The following is a 27,802-nucleotide window of genomic DNA, read 5'->3' as shown; positions in this document are numbered from 1 at the left end:
AGGCTCCTGGTTCCACACCATCCAGGACAAAGCAGCCAAGGCTCCTGGTTCCACACCATCCAGGACAAAGCAGCCCCGCTTGATTGGTGTCCCTTCCACAAACATTCACTCCCTCCCCCTCCGATGGACAGTGTCAGCCGTGTGCACCATCGACAAGATTCACTGCGGGAACTCACCGAGGTTCCTCAGGCAGCACCTTCCAAACCCACGGCCACCAGCATGTAGAAGGACAAGAGCAGCAGATACCTGGGATCGCCCCCACCTGGAGGTTCCCCTCCAAGTCACTCCCCATCCCGACGGGAAATATATCGGCCGTTCCTTCAGTGCGGCCGGGTCCAAATCCTGGAGCTCCCTCCCTAACATGTAGGCCAGGCGGGGCAGGGGTGGCAGATTCCGGCAGCTTGACGGTCGCCGTTAGCAGCACTGGCTTTTTTTTTCTCGAAATCGGGCGCTTCACGCAATTGTAATCGGGGCGGGATCTGTGCGGCGCCCTCTCTGCTGGGTTCTGTTTTACACCAGGCCGACCGTTTACCCGTCCGGCAAAACCGGCCACGGTGTTCCTGCACCCACCCCGATACCTTCCCCCAAAACGAGTGGGCCTCGAAGGGACTGAGCGGAGGAAAGTCCGCACTTTGGCCTGCCCCTGGCTCCGAGGGACTGAAGAGTAGGGTCTGCAGAATTATATCATGCAATGATACAGAGCCACAGCCCGGAGAGCAGGTGTTGACGGTCCACAAGAGCCTGCGTTCATCGCCACTCCCTTTACTTTATCCAGAAAACGTTCTGTTAATATCATTTATGTTTAAGAAATTATAAATACAGCTTTCCGACATTGAGGCTCCCTTCGTTATTCGTCATGTCTAAGGTTCCACGATGACTTTGATGAACATGACCTCGTCGGCAACAAAGCCGCGCCAGTTGGCACGGAGCTGGGCGAGGGTGAGGAACTCCGGGCAGCCGCTGGCGACGTTCATGGGTTGGGTGGGCTTGCGGAAGGAGGCGGAGTTCACGTCCGGTTTGAAGGCCGACACCACGTGCTGACGCCGCTCGCTCTGATCCAAGAGTTTAAAGGTCACCTGGGAGTCAAAGGGAGAAGGGAAGTTCACTCTATTTTCTCCCCGCGCACTTTGCCAGCCCTGCTCTCCCTACGAATAACATTTTTACTTGGCCTGTTCCCCTTTCTTGACCCCCCTCCACTTTTGTCGTTCGTTGTTTTTCAGATCCCTTGGCTTTTCCCAGCACCCCCCCCCCGCCCACTTGGCCCCTGACCCTATTCTGCTCCCAGTTACACATTCTGCTATCTTACCTTTCGCCACTATTGGCACTCTTCCGTATTTCATGGCACCATTAACACCCCCCCCCCCCCCCCCTGCTTTGTCTTATGTCCGTGACACATTTGTCAATCTCTCCTTTACCCCAACCCTGTTTTTGTATTCTGCCTCACCTCCACGGCCAAATTCTACCTTTCTTCATTGCCGCAGGACGATCATTTGGACTCTTGTGTTCTCCCTCCACAGAAGGAGGCCATTCGGCCCATCGAGTCTGCACTGGCCTTGGAAAAAGCTCACTCAAGCCCTCACTTCCAATCTATCCCCATAACCCAGTAACCCCACCTAACCTTTTTTGGAGCAATTTAGCACGGCCAATCCACCTAACCTGCACATCTTTGGACTGTGGGAGGAAACCGGAGCACCCGGAGGAAACCCACGCAGACACGGGGAGAAGGTGCAGACTCCACACAGACAGTGACCCAAGCCGGGAATCGAACCTGGGACCCTGGCGCTGTGAAGCAGCAGTGCTAACCACTGTGCTACTGCGCTGCCCTCATGAAGGTTATTCATGAAGGCCTACCTTCTCAACCTTGCCCCTTGCCTGAGGTGTGGTGATTAAATCACCACCAGTCCGCTCTCCCCCTTAAAGGGGAAAGCAGCCTATGGTCACCTGGAACTATGACGACTTTTACTTTTTAACTTGGGAGGATAAACCGGGAAATTAATGACGGGAATCAAGGAAATGGCAGAGACTTTGGGCGGGATTCTCCGTATCGGCGCGATGTCCGCCGACCGGCGCCGAAAATGGCACATATCAGTCCGGCATCGCGCCGCCCCAAAGGTGCGGAATCCTCCGCATCTTGAGGGGCCGAGCCCTGACCTTGAGGGGCTAGGCCTGTGCCGGACTGATTTCCGCCCCGCCAGCTGGCGGGAAAGGCCTTTGGTGCCCCGCAAGCTGGCGCAAAACTGCCGTGCGGCGCATGCGCGGGAGCGTCAGCGGTCGCTCACGGCATCCCCGCGCATGCGCAGTGGAGGGGGTCTCTTCCGCCTCCGCCATAGTGGAGACCATGGCGAAGGCGGAAGGAAAAGAGTGCCCCCACGGCACAGGCCTGCCTGCGGATCGGTGGGCCCCGATCGCGGGCCAGGCCACCGTGGGGGCACCCCCGGGGTCAGATCGCCCCCCCACAGGACCCCGGAGCCCGCCCGCGCCGCCTTGTCCAGCCGGTAAGAGAGGTGGTTTGATTCTCGTCGGCGGGACAGGCATTCCAGCAGCGGGACTTCGGCTCATCGGGGCCGGAGAATCGCCGGGGGGGGGGGGGGGGGGGGCCGCCAACCGGCGCGGCACAATTCCCACCCCTGCCGAATATCCGGTGCCGGAGAATTCGGCAACCGGCGGGGGTGGGATTCGCGCTCACTGCCCTGTGCATTCCAGGTTGTTTTTGTACCTTCTTGCTGAAAGGCCATTCTGAAATGGCATCGCATTTTCCCTTCATTATGACGAGGAAGAGCGAGAGATGGGTGTTGGCCCCCACTCCGTCGCCGTTCAAATATAGCCGCAGACAGAGCTTGTACCCGCTGTAAGATGTAAAGAATGCTGCAAGGGAGAGAAAGGTGAGCGATAAATATTCCATCCAGAATTGCGCTCAAATGCACCGTTCCATCAAAATTCAACTCATTACCTTTCGCCCAATTGGCCCACTTTGACCCCTTTTTTTTTGACTTGACATTGTGAAAGGTTCACAGCACAGGAGGCTAAACCCAGCGTCTGGAAGGAGACGGAGCCAGGAGGCAGCCCGGCGATTGAAAGAGAAGGGGATGTCAGAAATTGCGGGCGGAGAGGAGACAGGGTCAAAGGGACAATGGACAAGGTGGTGAAGCGGGCAGCTGGGCGGCAAATGGAGTTCAGCGCGGAGAAATGTGAAGTGATTCAGTAGGAAGAGCACGGAGACAGAATCCAAAATAAAGAAAGGGTAAAACTCTAAAAGGGGCAGAGGGACCCAAATCATTGAAGGTGGCAGGACAGGTTGGCAGGACAGGTTGAGAGGACGGTTAATAAAGCTTATTATATCCTAGGCTTTACTAATAGGGGCATACGGTACAAGAGCAAGGACGTTATAGAACATTACAGCGCAGTACAGGCCCTTCGGCCCTCGATGTTGCGCCGACCTGTGAAATCACTCTGAAGCCCATCTACACTATTCCCTTATCGTCCATATGTCTATCCAATGACCATTTGAATGCCCTTAGTGTTGGTGAGTCCACTACTGTTGCAGGCAGGGCATTCCACGCCCTTACTACTCTCTGAGTAAAGAATCTACCTCTGACATCTGTCCTATATCTATCTCCCCTCAATTTAAAGCTATGTCCCCTCGTGCTAGGCATCACCATCCAAGGAAAAAGGCTCTCACTGTCCACCCTATCCAATCCTCTGATCATCTTGTATGCCTCAATTAAGTCACCTCTTAACCTTCTTCTCTCTAATGAAAACAGCCTCAAGTCCCTCAGCCTTCCCTCATAAGATCTTCCCTCCATACCAGGCAACATTCTGGTAAATCTCTGCACCCTTTCCAATGCTTCCACATCCTTCCTATAATGCGGCGACCAGAATTGCACGCAATACTCCAAATGCGGCCGCACCAGAGTTTTGTACATCTGCAACATGACCTCATGGCTCCGAAACTCAATCCCTCTACCAATACAAGTTAACACACCGTACGCCTTCTTAACAACCCTCTCAACCTGGGCGGCAACTTTCAGGGATCTATGTACATGGACACCGAGATCTCTCTGCTCATCCACACTACCAAGAATCTTACCATTAGCCCAGTACTCTGTCTTCCTGTTATTCTTTCCAAAATGAATCACCTCACACTTTTCTGCATTAAACTCCATTTGCCACCTCTCAGCCCAGCGCTGCAGCTTATCTCTGTCCCTCTGTAACTTGTAACATCCTTCCGCACTGTCCACAACTCCACCGACTTTAGTGTCATCTGCAAATTTACTCACCCATCCTTCTACGCCCTCCTCCAGGTCATTTATAAAAATGACAAACAGCAGTGGCCCCAAAACAGATCCTTGTGGTACACCACTAGTAACTGGACTCCAGTCTGAACATTTCCCATCAACCACCCATCCCATCCGGCCCAGGGGACTTATCTATTTTCACACTTTCCAGAATTGCTAACACCTCCTCCTTATGAACCTCAAGCCCTTCTAGTCTAGTAGCCTGAATCTCAGTATTCTCCTCGACAACATTGTCTTTTTCCTGTGTGAATACTGACGAAAAATATTCATTTAGCACCTCCCCTATCTCCTCATACTCCACGCACAACTTTCCACTACTGTCCTTGACTGGTCCTACTCTTACCCTAGTCATTCTATTATTCCTGACATATCTATAGAACGATTTAGGGTTATCCTTGATGCTACCTGCCAAAGACGTCTCATGTCCCCTCCTGGCTCTTCTTAGCTCTCTCTTTAGGTCCTTCCGAGCTAACTTGTAACTCTCGAGCGCCCTAACTGAACCTTCATGTCTCATCTTTACATAAGCCTCCTTCTTCCTCGTGACAAGTGTTTCGATTGCTTTAGTAAACCACGGGTCCCTCGCTCGACCACTTCCTCCCTGCCTGACAGGTACATACTTATCAAGGACACGCAGCAGCTGTTCCTTGAACAAGCTCCACATTTCCATTGTGCCCATCCCCTGCAGTTTTCCTCTCCATCCGATGCATCCTAAGTCTTGCCTCATCGCATCATAATTGCCTTTCCCCCAGATATAACTCTTGCCCTGCGGTATATACCTATCCCTTTCCATCACTAAAGTAAACGTAATTGAATTGTGGTCACTATCACCAAAGTGCTCACCTACCTCTAAATCTAACAGCTGTCCTGGTTCAATACCCAGTACCAAATCCAATATGGCCTCGCCTATCGTTGGCCTATCTACATACTGTGTCAGGAAACCTTCCTGCACACATTGGACAAAAATGGACCCATCTAAAGTACTCGAACTATCGCGTTTCCAGTCAATACTTGGAAAGTTAAAGTCCCCCATAACAACTACCCTGTTGCTTTCGCTCCTATCCAGAATCATCTTTGCAATCCTTTCCTCTACATCTCTGGAACTTTTCGGAGGCCTATAGAAAACCCCTAACAGGGTGACCTCTCCTTTCCTGTTTCTAACCTCAGCCCACACTAAGTAGACGAGTCCTTAGCAAACGTCCTTTCTGCCACCGTAATACTGTCCTTGACTAACAATGCCACCCCTCCACCTCTTTTACCACCTTCCCTGAGCTTACTGAAATATCTAAACCCCGGCACCTGCAACAACCATTCCTGTCCCTGCTCTATCCATGTCTCCGAAATGGCCACAACATCGAAGTCCCAGGTACCAACCCATGCCGCAGGTTCACCCACCTTATTCCGGATGCTCCTGGCATTGAAGAAGACACACTTTAAACCCCCTTCCTGCCTTCCGGTACACTCCTGCAACTTTGAAACCTTACTCATAACCTCACTACTCTCAACCTCTTGTATACTGGAGCTACAATTCAGGTTCCCAAACCCCTGCTGAACTAGTTTAAACCCTCCCAAAGAGTGTTAGCAAATTTCCCCCCCCCCCAGGATATTGGTACCCCTCTGGTCCAGGTGTAGACCATCCCGTTTGTAGAGGTCCCACCGACTCCAGAATGAGCCCCAATTATCCAGAAATCTGAAACCCTCCCTCCTGCACCATCCCTGTAGCCACGTGTTCAACTCCTCTCTCTCCCTATTCCTCGTCTCGCTAGCACGTGGCACGGGTAACAACCCAGAGATAATAACTGTTTGTCCTAGATCTAAGTTTCCACCCTAGCTCCCTGAATTCCTGCCTTACATCCCTATCCCTTTTCCTACCTATGTCATTGGTACCTATGTGGACCACGACTTGGGGCTGCTCCCCCTCCCCCTTAAGGATCCCGAAAACACGATCCGAGACATCACGGACCCTGGCACCTGGGAGGCAACACACCAACCGCGAGTCTCTCTCGTTCCCACAGAATCTCCTATCTATCCCCCTAACTATGGACTCTCCAATGACTAATGCTCTACTCCTCTCCCCCCTTCCCTTCTGAGCAACAGGGACAGACTCTGTGCCAGAGACCTGTACCCCATGGCTTACCCCTGGAAAGTACCCCCCCCCCCCCCAACAGTATCCAAAGCTGTATACTTGTTACTAAGGGAAACGACCACAGGGGATCCCTGTACTGAATTTGTATGCTGAATTTGTATAAGACACCAGTTCAGCGTCAACTGGAGTATTGTGTCCAGTTCCAGACGATACACTTTGAAATGTGAAGGCTTTAGACAGGGAGACAGTGATTTACAAGAATGGTTACAGGGACCATATCGAGACGATTCGAGTACAGGAGCAGGGATGTGTTGCTGCAATTATACAGGACCTTGGTGAGGCCACAGCTGGGGTATTGTGGGCAGTTTTGGTCTCCTTCTCTGAGGAAGGATGTTCTTGCTCTCGAGGGAGAGCAGCGAAGATTTACCCGGCTGATTCCAGGGATGGCGGGACTGACGTATGAGGAGAGATTGACGAGGTTGGGATTGTTCTCGCTGGAGTTCAGAAGAATGAGGGGGATCTCATAGAGACTATAAAATTCTAACAGGACTGGACCGGGTAGATGCAGGAAGGATGTTCCAGATGGTGGGTGTGTCTGGAACCAGGGGTCACAGTCTGAGGATACTGGGTCGACCATTAAGGACAGAGATGAGAAGTTTCTTCACCCAGAGAGCGGTCGGCCTGTGGAATTCGTTACCACAGGAAGAGATTGAGTCCAAAACATTGTATGTTTACAAGAAGCAATTAGATATAGCACTGAGGGCGAAGGGGGAAAAGGATATTGGGGAAAGCGGGATTAGGCTATTGAGTTGGATGATCAGCCATGATCGTGATGAATGACGGAGCGGGCTCGAAGGGCCAAAAGGCCTCCTTCTGCTCCAATTTTCTATGTTTTACTGCGAGGATGCATTGGAGAGGGTTGGGAACGTTCTCCTCGGAGAGAAGGAGGCTGAGGGGAGGTTTGATCGAGATGGTCAAACTCACGAGGGGGCTGGACAGGGTCGATGGGGACAAACTGTTCCCCCTTGTAAAAGGATCGAGACGAGAGGGGCACAGATTTAGGATGATTTGCAGAAGGAGGAATGGAGACACGTGAAGAGACCTTTTCACACAGCGAATGGTTAGGGTCTGGAATGCACTGTCTGACAGCGCGGTGGAGGAAGGTTCACACAGCGAATGGTTGGGGTCTGTAATGCACTGTCTGACAGTGCGGTGGAGGCAGGTTCACACAGCGAGTGGCTAGGGCCTGGAATGCACTGTCTGACGGCGTGGTGGAGGCAGGTTCACACAGCGAGTGGTTAGGGGCTGCAATGCACTGTCTGACAGCGTGGTGGAGGCAGGTTCACACAGCGAGTGGTTGGGGTCTGGAATGCACTGTCTGACAGTGCGGTGGAGGCAGGTTCACACAGCGAGTGGCTAGGGCCTGGAATGCACTGTCTGATGGCGTGGTGGAGGCAGGTTCACACAGCGAGTGGTTAGGGGCTGCAATGCACTGTCTGACAGCGTGGTGGAGGCAGGTTCACACAGCGAGTGGTTAGGGTCTGGAATGCACTGTCTGACAGCGTGGTGGAGGAAGGTTCACACAGCGAGTGGTTAGGGTCTGGAATGCACTGTCTGACAGCGCGGTGGAGGAAGGTTCGCACAGCGAGTGGTTAGGGTCTGGAATGCACTGTCTGAGAGTGTGGTGGAGGCAGGTTCACAAAGCGAGTGGTTAGGATCTGGAATGCACTGACTGACAGTGTGGTGGAGGAAGGTTCACACAGCGAGTGGTTAGGGTCTGGAATGCACTGTCTGAGAGTGTGGTGGAGGCAGGTTCACACAGCGAGTGGTTAGGTTCTGGAATGTACTGTCTAATAGTGCGGTGGAGGTAGGTTCACACAGCGAGTGGTTAGGATCTGGAATGCACTGTCTGACAGTGTGGTGGAGGCAGGTTCACAAAGCGAGTGGTTAGGATCTGGAATGCACTGACTGACAGTGTGGTGGAGGCAGGTTCACAAAGCGAGTGGTTAGGATCTGGAATGCACTGTCTGACAGCGTGGTGGAGGAAGGTTCACACAGCGAGTGGTTAGGGTCTGGAATGCACTGTCTGAGAGTGTGGTGGAGGCAGGTTCACACAGCGAGTGGTTAGGTTCTGGAATGTACTGTCTAATAGTGCGGTGGAGGTAGGTTCACACAGCGAGTGGTTAGGATCTGGAATGCACTGTCTGACAGTGTGGTGGAGGCAGGTTCACACAGCGAGTGGTTAGGACCTGGAATGCACTGTCTGACAGTGCGGTGGAGGCAGGTTCACACAGCGAGTGGTTAGGATCTGGAATGCACTGTCTGACGGCGTGGTGGAGGCAGGTTCACACAGCGAGTGGTTAGGGGCTGCAATGCACTGTCTGACAGCGTGGTGGAGGAAGGTTCACACAGCGAGTGGTTAGGGTCTGGAATGCACTGTCTGACAGCGCGGTGGAGGAAGGTTCACACAGCGAGTGGTTAGGGTCTGGAATGCACTGTCTGAGAGTGTGGTGGAGGCAGGTTCACAAAGCGAGTGGTTAGGATCTGGAATGCACTGTCTGACAGCGTGGTGGAGGAAGGTTCACACAGCGAGTGGTTAGGGTCTGGAATGCACTGTCTGAGAGTGTGGTGGAGGCAGGTTCACACAGCGAGTGGTTAGGTTCTGGAATGTACTGTCTAATAGTGCGGTGGAGGTAGGTTCACACAGCGAGTGGTTTGGATCTGGAATGCACTGTCTGACAGTGTGGTGGAGGCAGGTTCACACAGCGAGTGGTTAGGATCTGGAATGCACTGTCTGACAGTGTGGTGGAGGCAGGTTCACACAGCGAGTGGTTAGGATCTGGAATGTACTGTCTGAGAGTGTGGTGGAGGCAGGTTCACACAGTGAGTGGTTAGGATCTGGAATGCACTGACTGACAGTGTGGTGGAGGCAGATTCACACAGCGAGTGGTTCGGATCTGGAATGCACTGTCTGACAGTGTGGTGGAGGAAGGTTCACACAGCGAGTGATTAGGGTCTGGAATGCACTGTCTGAGAGTGCGGTGGAGGTAGGTTCACACAGCGAGTGGTTAGGATCTGGAATGCACTGTCTGACAGTGTGGTGGAGGCAGGTTCACACAGCGAGTGGTTAGGATCTGGAATGCACTGTCTGACAGTGTGGTGGAGGCAGGTTCACAAAGCGAGTGGTTAGGATCTGGAATGCACTGACTGACAGTGTGGTGGAGGAAGGCTCACACAGCGAGTGGTTCGGGTCTGGAATGCACTGTCTGAGAGTGTGGTGGAGGCAGGTTCACACAGCGAGTGGTTAGGTTCTGGAATGTACTGTCTAATAGTGCGGTGGAGGTAGGTTCACACAGCGAGTGGTTAGGATCTGGAATGCACTGTCTGACAGTGTGGTGGAGGCAGGTTCACACAGCGAGTGGTTAGGACCTGGAATGCACTGTCTGACAGTGCGGTGGAGGCAGGTTCACACAGCTAGTGGTTAGGATCTGGAATGCACTGTCTGACGGCGTGGTGGAGGCAGGTTCACACAGCGAGTGGTTAGGGGCTGCAATGCACTGTCTGACAGCGTGGTGGAGGAAGGTTCACACGGCGAGTGGTTAGGGTCTGGAATGCACTGTCTGACAGCGCGGTGGAGGAAGGTTCACACAGCGAGTGGTTAGGGTCTGGAATGCACTGTCTGAGAGTGTGGTGGAGGCAGGTTCACACAGCGAGTGGCTAGGGTCTGGAATGCACTGTCTGACAGTGTGGTGGAGGCAGGTTCACTCAGCGAGTGGTTAGGATCTGGAATGCACTGTCTGACAGCGTGGTGGAGGAAGGTTCACACAGCGAGTGGTTAGGGTCTGGAATGCACTGTCTGAGAGTGTGGTGGAGGCAGGTTCACAAAGCGAGTGGTTAGGATCTGGAATGCACTGTCTGACAGCGTCGTGGAGGAAGGTTCACACAGCGAGTGGTTAGGGTCTGGAATGCACTGTCTGAGAGTGTGGTGGAGGCAGGTTCACACAGCGAGTGATTAGGTTCTGGAATGTACTGTCTAATAGTTCGGTGGAGGTAGGTTCACACAGCGAGTGGTTAGGATCTGGAATGCACTGTCTGACAGTGTGGTGGAGGCAGGTTCACACAGCGAGTGGTTAGGATCTGAAATGTACTGTCTGACAGTGTGGTGGAGGCAGGATCACACAGCGAGTGGTTAGGATCTGGAATGTACTGTCTGACAGTGTGGTGGAGGCAGGTTCACACAGCGAGTGGTTAGGATCTGGAATGCTCTGTCTGACAGCGTGGTGGAGGCAGGTTCACACAGCGAGTGGTTAGGATCTGGAATGCACTGTCTGAGAGTGTGGTGGAGGCAGGTTCACACAGTGAGTGGTTAGGACCTGGAATGCACTGTCTGAGAGTGTGGTGGAGGCAGGTTCACAGAGCGAGTGGTTAGGATCTGGAATGTACTGTCTGACAGTGGAGGGAGTGAATGTTTGTGGAAGGGACGCCAATCAAGCGGGGCTGCTTTGTCCTGGATGGTGTTGAGCTTCTTCAGTGTTGGAGCTGAGCTCATCCAGGCAAGTGGAGAGTTTTCCATCACACTCCTGACTTGTGCCTTGTAGATGGTGGGCAGGCTTTGGGGGGTCAGGAGGTGAGTTACTTGCGTAGGATTCCCAGCCTCTGACCTGCCCTGGTAGCCACAATATAAGGAAATACGCCAGCCGGTCTGTGCAGGCTCTCAAACCCGCGCCGGCCCTTTGGCGACGGCTGGAGCGCCGCCAACCACTCCGCCGTCAAACTAGCCCCTGAAACTCTCGGAGAATTCCTCACTTTCGGGGGCTGTTGACGCCGGAGTGGTTGGCGCCGGTTCTCCTGCCGGCCTGGGAAAATCCAGAAGGGAAAATCCCGCCCATGGTCCCTGGTTCGCAACAGCCCTCGTTCAGGGGAAGCATCCCGTCTGCATCTACTCTGTCGAGCCCGGGAAGGGTTTTGTACACTTCAATGAGATCACCTCTCACTCTTCAAAACTGTCCAGAATCCAGGCCCACCTTCCTCGTAGGGACAATCCCGCCCTCCCACGGATCAGCCTGGTGAATTGGCCATGAGGACTTACGCGGGGAGAAGATCGAGGGAACCCGCCCATCAATGGCATCCTGCATCTTCCGACTGAAGTCGGGAATGGGCCAGACGAGGGTGCCGTTGTACGAGGTGTGTTCCAGCGTTTCGAGGCGCAGCTGAAGGTCAGCGATCACCAGGTCTTTGAGGCAATTCGCTTTCTCATGTTGCCGGATCTGGGGAAGTAAATTTATGACTTGTGAGGTAAAACCATAAGACATAGGAGCAGAATTAGGCCACTCGGCCCATCGCGTCCGCTCCGCCATTCAATCATGGCTGATATTTTCTCATCCCCATTCTCCTGCCTTCTCCCCATAACCCCTGATCCCCTCATTAATCAAGAACCTATCTATCCCTGTCTTAAAGACACTCAGTGAATTGGCCTCCACAGCCTTCTGCGGCAAAGAGTTCCACAGATTCACCCCCTCTGGCTGAAGAAATTCCTCCTCATCTCTGTTTTAAAGGATCGTCCCTTTAGTCTGAGATTGTGTCCTCTGCTTCTAGTTTTTCCTACAAGTGGAAACATCCTCTCCACGTCCACTCTATCCGGGCCTCGCAGTATCCTGTAAGTTTCAATAAGATCCCCCCTCATCCTTCTAAACTCCAACGAGTACAGACCCAGAGTCCTCAACCGTTCCTCATACGACAAGCTCTTCATTCCAGGGATCATTCTTGTGAACCTCCTCTGGACCCTTTCCAAGGCCAGCACATCCTTCCTTAGATACGGGCCCCAAAACTGCTCACAATACTCCAAATGGGGTCTGACCAGAGCCTTGTGCAGCCTCAGAAGTACATCCCTGGTCTTGTATTCTCGCCCTCTCGACATGAATGCTAACATTGCATTTGCCTTCCTAACTGCTGACTGAACCTGCACGTTAACCTTAAGAGAATCGTGAACAAGGACTCCCAAGTCCCTTTGTGCTTCTGATTTCCAAAGCATCTCCCCATTTAGAAAATAGTCTGTGCCTAAATTCCCCCTTGCAAAGTGCATAACCTCACACTTTTCCACATTGTATTCCATCTGCCACTTCATTGCCCACTCTCCTAGCCTGTCCAAGTCCTTCTGCAGCCCGCCTGCTTCCTCAATACTCCCTGCCCCTCTACAGATCTTTGTCTCATCTGAATCTTGCCATCACAGCCGATTAGCGACGGGGACGGGGTGCGGAGGGGCATTATTTGTTGGTGTTGTGTGACTAAAGCAAACAAAAATTCCCCAAGTCTTCCCTGTGCATAAGTAGTGTTTTACTCCACGGCACAGGGGCTGAGGGTGCTCGACTCAATGGGAAGGGTGGTTGGTTGAGCGATTACTGATAAAGGTAGCAGTGTGGGGAGAGGACGTGGGATTTACAGCACAGAGGCAGCCTCTTAACCTCTATGGCCCAAACATCTCCAGGCCTGACCGCCAGCGGGACCCCCACTGTCAACTCCCCCCCCCCCCCCCCACCTCCCCCTCCTCCCACGCACCGGGTTCCTCAACAACAAAGGACCCACGCCGTGGAAACAGCCTCCGTCATAGGCAGGGACGGAAGAGCGCTCCGCAAAACCCGACGCGGGCGGGGGGGGGGGGGGGGGGGGGGAACAGATAATCCCGACGTGTGTCTTTTTAAAAAATATCACGGGGGGGGGGGGGGGGGGGGCAATCTGCTCACAGTCGTCCAACGCTGTCTCGCCAAGTCTCAATGCACGTCTAAGTTCCCAGTCGTTCGATCCTACCTCAAACCCAGGCCTTTGCTGTGGCCTCGTTAATGTACGCCGCCACTCAGAATGATTCCCACTGCCCCCCCACCCCCCCTCTCCGCACCACGCCCATCCCGTTTCCTCTGGCCCATCGCCACTCTTCTTTTCCAAGGAGGAGGTGGCGTCGATATCCCTCACCTAGGATGAGTGAGAGTGAAGCTGATTCACCATTTACAGGGCAGGTGGTGGGGGTGGGGGTGTTGTCTGGTTACTGCCTCCCTGTCTTTCATTGGCAGCCTCCATAAGACCCTAATCCGTAGGTAGTAGGCCTTTCGGCCCATCGAGTCTGCTCCGCCATTCGATGAGACCATGAATGATCCAATGTGACAATCCTTAACCACTTTCCCGGCTTCTCCCCATCACCCTCGATTCCCTGACTGATTAACAATCTGTCTCTCTCGGCCTTGAACATACCTAACGACCCGGCCTCGACAGCTCTCTGCCGGAAAGAATTCCACACATTCACTCCCCTCTGAGAGAGGAAATTCCTCCTCATCTCTGTCTCAAATGGACGACCCCCTGACTCTGAGATTGTGCCCTCTGGTCCTAGACTCTCCCACAAGAGGAAACATCCTCTCAGTGTCTCCCCTGTCAAACCCCCTGAGAATCCGATATGTCTCAATAAGGTCCCCTCGCATTCTTCTAAACTCCAATGAGTACAGGCCCAACCTACTCAACCTCTCTGTCATAATATACACCAGTATATCATAGTGCAGACACACACTGATGGACATGCAGTGGGACCAATCAGCATACTCAACACCGCAGCCAATCACCAGTGAGAGCACACGCACTATAAAGACAGGGGGCATCAGAGTTCCCGCTCATTCTAGTAGCAGCCAGATCGGAGCACAGAGCTCACAGCCTGCAACACAGACATTCACCATGTGCTGAGTGCATCGACTGGTTCGGACTAGGCAAGGGTCAACAGTTAAAGCTGGTATTGCATTTACCCACAGTTCAAGTGTGTTAATATAGTTAACCTTATAATAAAATAGAGTTGCACCACTTCCAGTGTTGGTGACCTGTTTGTGATCCAGAACACCCAAAACATCACTCCCCTCATTAGAAAATCCCTCCATTCCCGGATTCAGAATCATAGGTGGCACGTTGGCACAGCGGTTAGCACTGTTGCTTCACAGCGCCAGGGACCCGGGTTCGATTCCGGCCTCGGGGTGACTGTGCGGAGTCGGCACGATCTCCCCGTGTCTGCGTGGGTTTCCTCCGGGTGCTCCGGTTTCCTCCCACAGTCCAAAGACGTGCAGGTTAGGCGCTAAACTGCCCCTTTGTGTCCAAAAGGTAGGTGGGGGTGACATGGATAGGGCGGGCGGGGGGGGGGGGGGGGGGGGGGGGGGCAAGGTTTGGGTGCCTCTTCAGAGGGTCTGTGCAGTCTCGATGGGCTGAATGGCCTTCCTCTGCACTGTGGGAATTCTATGATCGTCCTCGGTAACCTTCTCTGGAGACGGCACCAGAGGGCAGAGGTGTCAAATATTTGGCAAAGGAACCAGAGAGTGGGGAAATGGGGAGACGCGACATTGCGCAGTGATCTGCTTGAAGGGTGGTTGGGGGAGGGGGAAGGGATGAGCCAGTATGTGCACAGAAGGGCAGAATAGCCTCCTGAGTGTCTCATAATATTCTCACACTTCCATTATCATACAACCTTCTGATGGCTCACAAACTATTTGGAGGCCTGTGGTCATCCAGGCCAACCGACGCTCGACGGTCTTTATTTGGCACACCGCCCGCTAATCAACATTTACCTTGCTCTTCAGCTGTGCGGTCACGGCCTCCTGCTCCTTCAGCGATCGCTCCTGCGCCAACACCGCGTTCAGCGTCTCCCCCACTTCGCGGTTCAGGACAGTGACAATGTTCTCGAAGGTCTGGACTTTGACTTTCAGCTCCTCCTCGGCCCTGTCTCGCCAGGGCTCCTTGTCCCCGTCAGACTTCGGGCCCCTCCCCTTGTCTCTCCCGATGGTCTGCGCCAGGACGGGGCCTTCGCTGGACACGCCGGCCTGCTTCACCAGGCCCTGCAGACTCTGCAGCACACAGTACAGGTGCTGCTGCATCGAGGCCTGATTATGCTCGTGGACCTTGTGGCTGGGGACCTGTGAAGGCACGGTGAGTGTGAGCTGATGCAGTTGGGCAGGACAAACAAGGCAAGGGGAATACAGGATGACAACAGGATCCTGGGAAGCACCGAGGATCGGAGGGACCTTGCTGTGCATGTACACCCGTCCCTTAAGGTAGCAGAGCAGGTGGAGACAGTGATTAAGAAGGCAGATGGTAAACTTGTCTTTATTAGCTGAGGCAGAGAGTTTAAGAGCAGGGAGGTTATGCTGGAACTGTATAAAACGCTGGTTCGGTCACAGCGGGAGTATTGTGCGCAGTTCTGGATTCCACATTACAGGAGGGATGTGATAGCCACTGGAAAGGATGCAGAGGAGATTTACCAGGATGTTGCCTGGGCTGCAGAGTGTTCGTTATGAAGAGAGATTGGATAGACTGGGGTTGATTTCCTTGGGGCAGAGGAGACTGAGGGAGGACATGATTGAGATGGATAAAATGATGAGAGGCACAGATAGACAGGAAGTAACCTTTCCCCTTGGTGCAGGGGTCAATGACCTGGGGGCATAGATTTAAGGTAAGGAGCAGGAGGTTTAATAATCTTTATTGTCACAAGTACATTAACACCGCAATGAGGTTACTGTGAAAAGCCCCTAGTCGCCACATTCCGGCGCCTGTTCGGGTACACAGAGGGAGAATTCAGAATGTCCAATTCACCTAAGAAACACGTCTTTCGGGACTTGTGGGAGGAAACCGGCGCGCCCGGAGGAAGTCCACGCAGACACGGGGAGAGCGTGCAGACTCCGCACAGACAGTGACCCAGCGGGGAATCGAACCCGGGACCCCGGCGCTGTGAAGCCACCGTGCTAACCACTGTGCCACCGTGCGGCCGTTTCGAGGGGTTGTGAGGCGAAACATTTTTAACCCAGAGGGTGCTGGGAATCTGGAACTCGCTGCCTGAAAGGGGTGGTAGCGGCGGGAACCCTCACAACATTGAAGAAGCATTTCGATGTGCCCTTGCGATGTCAAGGCTATGGGCGAAGTGCTGGAAATTGGGATTTAGATACTTAGGTGGTTGTTTTTGACGGCGCAGACTGTAGACCTCCATGGCTCGATGATAAGCCAACGCCTCGTTAAGCATCGTGCTTTGCAAGGCGTCCTCAGCTGAAAGGGGGAGACCAGGAAACATCCAGCAGTCAAAGGACAAAGAGAAGTACATACAGCACAGGAACAGGCCCTTCGGCCCTCCAAGCCCGCACCGACCAGGCTGCCCAGTGAGGCTCAGGGGAAGGAAATGGAACATCCAGCTCCCTTGCCAATTCGTTCAGCTGGATTACGGTCCAGTGTTAAGGCTGCTGCTGCCATTGTATTTCTTGATTCTCTTGCGCAAAACGTGACAAATGGGCCATTTGTGGGGAGATGGTCGTGCTGGGGTGATAGCACCGCACTAATAATCCAGAGGCCCAGTCTAACGCCACAGCTAACTTTGTACGTGGCTGACTCCTGTCGCGTTAACAGCTGCAATTGAAAGCCAATCTCAGTGATGGTGACCATGAATCTAGCCAATCGTTGTAAAAACCCATCTGGTCCCTGAGGGAAGGAAATCTGCCGCCCTTACCCGGTCTGGCCTACATGTGACTCCAGACCCCCACACAGCCATGTGGTTGGCTCTCAATTACCCCGTCTGAAATGTGTCACACTCGGTTCAAAGGGTAACCAGGGACGGGCGACAAATGCTGGGTCTTGCCCGTGACGCCCACATTTGAAAAAGTCCTCCCGCCAAATACAAGTAGCGGAACGGGGCCGGGTCCCGCTACCCATCCCAGGGGCAGCACGGTAGCACAGTGGTTAGCACTGTGGCTTCACAGCGCCAGGGTCCCGGGTTCGATTCCCGGCTTGGGTCACTGTCTGCACGGAGTCTGCACGTCCTCCCCGCGTCTGCGTGGGTTTCTTCCGGGTGCTCCGACCCCGCGATTCTCCGGGCCGGGAACCCGCCTTGTCCCGCCGGAGTACGGTCCCACCCGGCGGGACCTCGGAGTTCTGGCTGCGGGGGCCGTCCTGGTTGGGGGGGGGGGGGATCCGACCCCGGGGGGGCCTCCGCGGTGGCCTGGCCCGCGATCGGGGCCTACCGATCGGCGGGCGGGCTAGTGTGGGGGTCTGGAGTCACATGTAGGCCAGACCGGGTAAGGACGGCAGATTTCCTTCCCCCCCCCTCCACCCCCCATCCTACAGTCCAGAGATGTGCAGGTTAGGTGGATTGTTCATGATAAAATTGACCCTTGGTGCCCAAAGGTTAGGTGGGGTTACGGGGACAGGGCAGGGGGAGTGCGCTGTCGGGCGCTCTGACAGAGGGTTGGTGTGTCTACTCGATGGTCCAAAGGGCCTCTTTCACGCTGTGTGGTTCTGAGACAGGAGAGCAGAGGACTGGGACGGAGAGGCGGATGGGGGCTCCGTACCAGCTCAGCGGAAGGATCAGCGGAAGAGGACAAAAGGTTTGGGGTTTTCCCACCATGGAAGCTGGCGGGATCTTCCGCTGACTCTCTGCACCCCCCCCCCCCCACCCCCCCGGCAGAGGGATGGATGGCACACACAAACCCCCGGTGACGAGCTGCCTCTGCGACGTGGGCGGAATGTCGCGCCCGTTGCGTTTCCAAGTCACCGCTCTGGAAACCTGAGCGTAAGACTCACGCTGGCCTCATAGCGCCAGTCGCCAGGAGGAGCCTGAGGAGACATTAAACTGAGGCCCGTGACTGCGATAGAGAGTCATAGAGTTCATGACTCTTCTCTTCGGCCCATCGCCTGTGCCGGCCATCCAGCTCCTATCCACTCCAATCCCATTTTCCAGCACTTGCTCCATAGCCTTGTTCGCTACGGCGTTTCAAACGCTCATCGAAATGCTTCTTCAATGTTGTGAGGGTTCCCGCCTCTCCCACCCTCTCAGGCAGCGAGTCCCAGATTCCCAACACCCTCTGGCTGAAAAAGGTTTTCCTTAAATCCCCTCTTAATGCCCCTGACCTTAAATCTGTGCCCCCTGGTTATTGACTCTCGTCTGAGGGGATTCCTATCCACCTTATCTGTGTCCCTCATAATTTTGTCCACCTCGATCAGGGCCCCCCTCAGCCTTCTCTGCTCTGAGGAAAATAGCCCCGGCCTAACCCGCCTCTCTTCACAGCTGGAACGCTCCAGCCCAGGCAGCATCCTGGTGAATCTCCTCTGCACCCTCTCCAGTCAATCACATCCGTCCTATAGTGTGGCGACGAGGACTGCACACTAGCTGTGGCCTAAGCAGCGTTTTGTACAGCTCCATCATAACCTCACTGCTCTTATATTCTATACCTCGGCTAACAAAGGCAAGTATCCCATATACCCTCTTACCCACCTTATCTACCTGTCCCGCTGTCCTCAGGGATCTGTGGACATGAACCGCAAGGCCCTTGTGGTCCTCAGTTCTTCCCAGCATCCTACGTTCATTGTGTATAAAAGGTCATTACACAGAGACCCATGCTCCTTGCATTGGGCTCCCCATTAACCATAAGCGGAGCTAGCCAGCTATGTGGGCCCTCCCAAATGGACCTGGAAAGACACTTGGCGTTGTTTTGAGGAGGGGGCCAACGTGGCTCCCTCAACCAAAATCCGTAAACATAAAGCAAACTCTCTGGCCACTGTCACATCGCTATCTGTGGGAGCTTGCTGCGGGCACATTGGCTGTCGCGTTGCCCTGCCCGACGACGGCGACTGCGCTTCGGGGGAAATACTCCACCGGGTGGGAAGTGCTTTGGGACACCTCGGGGTCGTGAGGGATGCTGCGTCACTGCAGGTTCTGGCCTCCCCCCCCCCCCCCTTTCCACCCGGCCGACCTGCTCTGGTTCCTCAGCCACCCCCCCCCCCCCGCGCTCCCAACGTTCACCCCGCTGTATCCTCTGCCCAGCACTCACCATCTCCGTGCAGCCGACCACGTTAAAGGGGCACCTCAGCGGCTTTTGCTCGCAAGTCGTTCTGTGCTTTTCCTGGAACAACGGGAATGAAAATTGCGATGACGAAGAGAAGTGAAGATAAAGAAGATAAAACGATCGCGGGGTTCCACCCCGTCACCCGCCGCCTCTTCGACTGCCCCTCTGAGACCATTGACTTTTAAATTTACAGTACCCAATTCATTTTTTCCCAATTAAGGGGCAATTTAGCGTGGCCATTCCACCTAACCTGCACATCTTTGGGTTGTGGGGGCGAGACCCACGCAGACACTGGGAGAATGTGCAAACTCCACACGGACAGTGACCCAGAGCTGGGATCGAACCTGGGACCTCGGCGCCATGAGGCAGCAGTGCTAACCACCGTGCTGCCCCAGAGTGAACTGATCTTTAAACACTTCACACTGTCTGTCTTCCTCTGTTCTCGTCCCGCGTCTAAAGGTGCACTAAGGCAGACTTTCGCCTGTTTCCGGAGTTAGTTATTCCTGGAAGAGTTCGCTAGCCTGCCGCCAGAACTGCATATATATATGCAGTTTGACGGGACGCCACTGTGTGGCTGACCAGGAGTGTCTCCTGCTCTTGGCCAATCCACCTAACCTGCACATCTTTGGGCTGTGGGAGGAAACCGGAGCACCCGGAGGAAACCCGCGCAGACACGGGGAGAAGGTGCAGACTCCGCACAGACAGTGACCCAAGCCGGGAATCGAACCCTGGACCCTGGCGACGAGGAAACGCGGAAGACAATGAAGGCGCTCTCAGACGGCGACTAACCTCCAGCTCTCTCAGGGGGCCCGACCACGTACAGCCCTGGTTGTGACAGAACACCTGGAGATTCAGAATCTCTTTCTCGATCGCCCTGTCCTTAAAACACTGCAAGAAAAAAGAGGGGGACCGTGAGTAAAACGTAATCAGCACCAAATCCCCTTCACCAGAAACAACGGCAACCTCGGTTTGCACCGTGTGGCTGGCTAAGAGTTGGTTATCCCAGCCATGTCCAGGCGGGTGACAATTATTGATTGCCAACGTCAGGTTATTTCTTTAGAAATTGTGCACATATTTTATTTATAAATTGTTCACAGTGCTGGAACAAACAAAAAGAACTGTGCAGAAATGGCAGGAAAATAGGAATGAATCCATTGGCTCTGTTTGATAAATTGACCTAAAGCACAAATCTTAAATGGAAACACCTCACACAGGAATGTTAAAAACACACACACACATCCCTGAATTTCTGTAAACTTTAGTTCCAAGGTTTTAGCCAAAAATAGCAAGAATGCAATCACATTCTGAATTAGTGGAGAAGCTTATGAAACTTACTAGAGAGATAGTTCACATCCCCGTTGAATTTCAATTGAGCAATATCTGAAAACTATTTGTTAAAAAGGTGCTGACAGAGCAAAGAACGATAGCCTTTCATGACATTTTGGAAGCACGCGCCTCATAAAGTCGACTAATTACTTCTCAGTTTGTGGTCCGTTGGTCACACTGGGGAACAAAGGTGACTATTCAGAATGCCAGATTATCAACTACCAGACAAACAAGCCAATGTCAGGTCATTTCTAATATTCTCCGATATTTAAACTCTTTTGATTTGACAAGATTATGAATTGTGAATGTTCGCGGCATATCGCACAAGCATAGAAAATAGATGCAGGAGGAAGCCATTCGGCCCCTCGAGCCTGCTCCGCCATTCATTATGATCATGGCTGATCATCAAGTTCAATACCCTGATCCCGCCTTCCCCCCCATATCCCTCCATCCCTTTATCCCCAAGACCTGTATCTAATTCCTTCTTGCAATTGCACAACATTCTGGCCTCAACTACTTTCTGTGGGAGTGAATTCCGCAGATTCACCGCTCCCTGGGTGAAGAAATGTCTCCTCACCTCAGTCCTAAAAGGTTTACCCCTTATCCTCAAACTGTGACCCCTAGTTCTGGACTCCCCCACCATTGGGAAGATTCTTTCTGAATCTACCCTGTCTAATCCTGTTAGAATTTTGTACGTTTCTACGAGATCCCCTCTCACTCTTCCAAACTCCAATGAATATAATCCAAACGATTTAGTCTCTTCTCGTACGTCAGTCCCGCCACCCCAGGAATCAGTCTGGTAAACCTTCGCTGCACTTCGCCCCCACAACCCAAAGATGTGCAGGGTGGGTGGATTGGCCACGCTAAATTGCCCCTCAATTGGAAAAAATGAATTGGGTGCTGTAAATTTGTTTAAAACAACAAATTGATTGTGTGAAGAAATTTGTTAACCAAGCAGAGAAGTTATCTTTAAATAAGGGGTTGTGGTACAAAGCCTCCCAACCTGGCTATTTCTGAATGTTTACTGCAGAGTGTGGTGAACTCAGCCCAACGCATCACACCAGCTTGCCCCCCTCACATTGATTCTGTCTACACCTCCCGCTGCCTCAGGAAGGCAGACAGCATTATCAGAGACCCCTCCCACCCAGGCACTGCCTTCTTCCAGACCCTTCCATCAGGCAGGAGGTACAGAAGTCTGAAGACCCGCACATCCAGACACAGGAACAGCTTCTTCCCCACAGCTACTAGACTCCTCAACGACTCCCCCTCGGACTGATCTTTTCCCTGTAAGAACACTATTCACGATGCCCTATGCTGCTCTTGCTCATGTATTTGCTTTGTTTGGCCCCTTGTTCCGCACTGTAACCAATCACTGTTTGTCAATGTACCATTTGTCAATGTACTCTGTCGATTATTCTTTTGTCTACTATGTACGTACTGTGTACGTTCCCTCGGCCGCAGAAAAATACTTTTCAGGGTACTTCACATGTGACAATAAATCAAATCAAAATCAAATCAAAACAAAATCATATCAAATGTTTCAGCACGATTATTGAAATATTTCAATCCCGTATCTTGATCTTAAACAGAACATTTTAAAAAACAGTTATTTCACGGACTTTGGGCGTCAGTGGCTGAACTCAGCGTTTGTTGCCCGTCCCTAGTTGCCCCTTGAACCGAGTGTCCCGCCCAGCCATTTCAGAGGGCATTTTAAGCGTCAAAAATCATCGGTGTGGGTCTGGAGTCACGTGCAGGCCAGACCGGGTAAGGACGGCAGATTTCCTTCCCCACTAAAGGGACCTCAGTGATCGAGATGAGTTTTTAATGACAGTCAACTTCGGGGTCATCGTCACAGAGACTACTTTAGATACCAGATTTTATTAATAGAATTTAAATTCCTCCAGCCTGCCTTGGTGGGTTTGAAACCCGTGCCCCCCCCCCCCCCCCCATCCCCCGCCCCACCCAGGACTTTAGCTCTGGACCCCTGGATTACTAATCCAGTGGTGTTACTACGTCACCGCCTCCCCATTGCAGAACATGCGTGCTTACTTTTTGTAGCAAGGCCACTGAACCATTCTCAACTATTTCATTTTCTTTCAGGCAGGACGGGCAAGTCATTGATTCTTTCCTGTTGGCAAGAGAAGGCAGATACGTTTTAGTGAAGGGGTTAATTTTAGCACAGGAACATACCTCTCATCCGATACCAGCCAGCCTGTCAGCGGTGATACTGATACCGCCCACGCAGGCCCTTAGTATCGGTACCTCAGGCGCAGCGCTAGTCTCGTGGAGCTCATACTGACGGCTCGCACCACTTGCAAACGAGGTGGAGAATGATCACTGGAATGTACGGGCGGCGGGTGGCGCAGTGGTTAGCACTGCTGCCTCACATCTCCAGGGACCCCGGGTTCGATTCCGGCCTTGGGTGAATGTCCGTGTGGAGTTTGTACATCCTCCCCCTGCATGGGTTTCCTCCGGATGCTCCGGCGACTTGTCAAAGATGTGCAGGTTAGGTGGATGGGTCACGATCAATATGACGGGGGACTAGGGCCGAAATACAGTGCTCGTATGGAGGGTCGGTGCAGCTCAGATGAGACGATTAGGCTCCTTCTGCACTGTAGGGATCCTATGATCACTGAAATTCATACAGGCCCTTGCTCAACTGTGTGGCAAGCAGGACGCCACTCGTTGTGTGTGATTTCAATGCCGGGGTGGTGCGAAGCATGTGGGCCATATCTCCTCGTGATTGGCTGATGGCTGGTAGCCAACCAGCCTGGAGCTTGCAAAGCCCAAAACAAAACATTGCGCGATTGGGCAGCACCTGCTGAACACTCCTGAGTGCACTAATATCTACACGGACAACCAATGACCAGTCGAGCTCAAAATGTGCCTGCTAGAATGGGCTTGCTATAAATGACATACATTCGTGTATAGCGACCCATTCTCTGCGAACAACAGAAATATGTTGGAGCCTTGCACCCTTGTTTTTTGTTCATTTCGAGTACCCAATTCATTTTTTTTCCAAATTAAGGGGCAATTTAGCGCGGCCAATCCACCTACCCTGCACATCTTTTGGGTTGTGGGGGCGAAACCCACGCAGACACGGGGAGAATGTGCAAACTCCACACAGTCAGTGACCCAGAGCCGGGATCGAACCTGGGACCTCGGCGCCGTGAGGCCGCAGGGCTAACCCACCGCCACCCTGCTGCCCGACCTTGCACCCTTGTTGAATCAGGAGCTTGTCGGGCCCATGTTCCTTCTCCATGACTGCACACCAGCCAGTCAAAGTTAACTTTGAACCAATCTCCTTTTCTCTTGCAGTACAAATTGTTGGGAGAGTTTGAAGTTTGGCATTCTTGTGTTTGGGCTGACGGGTGCGAGACGAATAAATGCATTTATAACAGCATGATGTCATGACATTCCGAAAGCACTCACAGTAATCCCTTAGCAAGTACAGTCACTATTGTGAGGTAGAGAACACACACTCACTCACACACACACTCACACACTTATACTCACTAACACACGTTCACTCACACACTCATTCACGCAGTCACACACATTCAGTCACACACACTCAGTCACACACACTCAGTCACACACACTCAGTCACACACACTCAGTCACACTCACTAACACAATCACTCACACTCGCACACACTTACTAACACACAATCACTCACTCACACAGCCACACACTCAGTCATACATTCACACACTCACACACACAAAGAACAAAAAAAAGTACAGCACAGGAACAAGCCCTTCGGCCCTCCAAGCCCGCGCCGACCATGCTGCCCGACTAAACTACAATCTTCTACACTTCCGGGGTCCGTATCATAGAATTTTTTTATCATAGAACTTACAGTGCAGAAGGAGGCCATTCGGCCCATCGAGTCCGCACCGGCTCTTGGAAAGAGCACCCTATCCCCATAACCCAGCAACCCCACCCAACACTAAGGGCAATTTTGGACACTATGGGCAATTTATCATGGCAAATCCACCTAACCCGCACATCTTTGGAGTGTGGGCGGAAACCGGAGCACCCGGAGGAAACCCACGCATACACGGGGAGGATGTGCAGACTCCGCACAGACAGTGACCCAAGCCGGAATCGAACCTGGGGCCCTGGAGCTGAGAAGCAATTGTGCTATCCACAATGCTACCGTGCTGCCCAGCTATCCCTCTATTCCCATCCTATTCATGTATTTGTCAAGACGCCCCTTAAATGTCACTATCGTCCCTGCTTCCACCATCTCCTCCGGCAGCGAGTTCCAGGCACCCACTACCCTCTGTGTAAAAAACTTGCCTCGTACATCTACTCTAAACCTTGCCCCTTGCACCTTAAACCTATGCCCCCTAGTAATTGACCCCTCTACCCTGGGGAAAAGCCTCTGACTATCCACTCTGTCTATGCCCCTCATAATTTTGTAGACCTCTATCAGGTCGCCCCTCAACCTCCTTCGTTCCAGTGAGAACAAACCGAGTTTATTCAACCTCTCCTCATAGCTAATGCCCTCCATACCAGGCAACCTCCTGGTAAATCTCTTCTGCACCCTCTCTAAAGCCTCCACATCCTTCTGGTAGTGTGGCGACCAGAATTGAACACTATACTCCAAGTGTGGCCTAACTAAGGTTCTGTACAGCTGCAACATGACTTGCCAATTCTTATACTCAATGCCCCGGCCAATGAAGGCAAGCATGCCGTATGCCTTCTTGACTACCTTCTCCACCTGTGTTGCCCCTTTCAGTGACAACTAACAAACACACATGCTCACATGCATACACTCAGTCACATGCACACAAACATCACATACACGCGCACACTCACACACAGACACACAGATACACACACACACACAAATACACAGATACACACACTGACACACACACACTCTTACACCCACACTCACTCACGCACACATACACCGACACTAACACACAGTCTCACACACAGTCACACACATAAGACACTCTCACACAGTCACACACACAGTCACACACACAGACAATTTCACACAGTCACACACATAGACACTCTCACACGGTCACACACAGTCACACACACATAGACACTCTCACACAGTCACACACACAGACAATTTCACAGACACTCTCACACAGTCACACACATAGACACTCTCACACAGTCACACACATAGACACTCTCACACAGTCACACACATAGACACTCTCACACGGTCACACACAGTCACACACACATAGACACTCTCACACAGTCACACACACAGACAATTTCACAGACACGCTCACACAGTCACACACATAGACACTCTCACACAGTCACACACATAGACACTCTCACACGGTCACACACAGTCACACACACATAGACACTCTCACACAGTCACACACACAGACAATTTCACAGACACGCTCACACAGTCACACACATAGACACTCTCACACAGTCACACACACAGTCACACTCTCACACAGTCACACACATAGACACTCTCACACAGTCACACACACAGACAATTTCACAGACACTCTCACACAGTCACACACACATAGACACTCTCACACAGTCACACACAGACACTCTCACACAGTCACACACACACAGACACTCTCACACGGTCACACACACAGACAATTTCACAGACACTCTCACACAGTCACACACATAGACACTCTCACACAGTCACACACACAGTCACACACATAGACACTCTCACACAGTCACACACATAGACACTCTCACACAGTCACACACACAGTCACACACACATACAATTTCACAGACACTCACACAGTCACACACACATAGACACTCTCACACAGTCACACACACAGACAATTTCACAGACACTCTCACACAGTCACACACATAGACACTCTCACACAGTCACACATAGACACTCTCACACAGTCACACACACACAGACACTCTCACACGGTCACACACACAGTCACACACAGACACTCTCACACAGTCACACACAGACACTCTCACACAGTCACACACAGACACTCTCACACAGTCACACACACACAGACACTCTCACACGGTCACACACACAGTCACACACAGACACTCTCACACAGTCACACACAGACACTCTCACACAGTCACACACAGACACTCTCACACAGTCACACACACACAGACACTCTCACACGGTCACACACACAGTCACACACAGACACTCTCACACAGACACTCTCACACAGTCACACACACACAGACACTCTCACACAGTCACACACACAGTCACACATATAGACACTCTCACACAGAAACTCTCACACGTCACACACACATACGCTCTCACGGTCACACACACAGTCACACACACAATCCCCACCACCCATCCCCCCAAAGAATTCCTGTCACAACCAAGAGTCGCCTGACAATGTAAAACCTGAAGCTGGCAGACGAGGGGAATTGAGGGGTCACACGGGGACACAAAGCAGATATATGGGAGTTAAGATACAGATTGCCCGTGATCTAATCGAACAGCAGGAAAGAGCTAAGGAGGCTGAATGGCCTCTGCCTGTCCTGACATACAGAACAGCGGAAGAGGATCGCTTCTCGGACTTTTGGCTAAGATCAAGTGTAGTGTAGATTGAGTCTTCTGGCTCAGAGCTGGTATGTCTCTCTTGTGGGGACCATGAATTGGATTCAATTTGAATTGGTTTTTGGAGCAGGCGAGGAGCTGGATTAGGGGTTCGCCCCTGACCCACACTCTGAGCCCTCTGAGAACAGCGGAAGAGAAGACTGAATCCTCGTACAGTGAAAGGAACCGTACATCGGGCGCTCCAGGACTAAGTATCCAATTCTCCCATTGCTTCCTTATCAGGACTTTCAACTGGTCACTTGTGCCACATAGTCTGTCCCATCGACCATGACGTTCTGCACAAACTTACAGAAGCATTCCGTAGCACCTCTGGCAAAACCGATGTCCACATTCTGTCTGCACTGGATCCCTCATCAGACGCTCACAGGCCCCGCAGTAGTACTTGCGTTCGTATTCCCGGCCCGTGCTGGTCGCGTAACCCAGAATGTTGTCACGGTCACGGGGCTCCGAGGACCAGTAGTTCAGGAGCTGGCCTGCAGACTTCATCACCAGCAAACTCGTGTCGGAAGTCACGGGGAAATAAATGTTATTTTCTCTCTCTCTCTCTCTCTCTTGGTTCGCAGAGGAATCCTGAGTGTCAATTACAGTAAAAAAAAAACGTACGGTCACTGAGAATTTCTCGTATAATCAGAACTGAAACATGTTTTAAGTTAC

General features: G+C 52.5%; 1 protein-coding gene across 1 annotated transcript; it reads right to left on the bottom strand.

The window, feature by feature from the left end:
- Positions 1 to 781: 781 nt before the first annotated feature.
- On the bottom strand, positions 782 to 27,802 carry LOC140390571 (TNF receptor-associated factor 2-like). Its single transcript, XM_072475753.1, has 8 exons — positions 27,438 to 27,802; positions 22,596 to 22,674; positions 20,010 to 20,108; positions 19,206 to 19,277; positions 14,967 to 15,311; positions 11,468 to 11,645; positions 2,717 to 2,865; positions 782 to 1,076 (listed from the first exon to the last, which is right to left on the bottom strand). The coding sequence occupies exons 1-8, from the start codon at positions 27,632 to 27,634 to the stop codon at positions 861 to 863; spliced, it is 1,335 nt and encodes a 444-aa protein (XP_072331854.1). The 5' UTR covers positions 27,635 to 27,802; the 3' UTR covers positions 782 to 860.

The sequence above is a fragment of the Scyliorhinus torazame genome, chromosome 14, assembly GCF_047496885.1.
Source record: "Scyliorhinus torazame isolate Kashiwa2021f chromosome 14, sScyTor2.1, whole genome shotgun sequence".
Taxonomy (NCBI): Eukaryota; Metazoa; Chordata; class Chondrichthyes; order Carcharhiniformes; family Scyliorhinidae; genus Scyliorhinus; species Scyliorhinus torazame.
The sequence above is the reverse complement of the archived record's forward strand: the minus strand, read 5'-3'. Positions and strand labels throughout refer to the sequence as shown.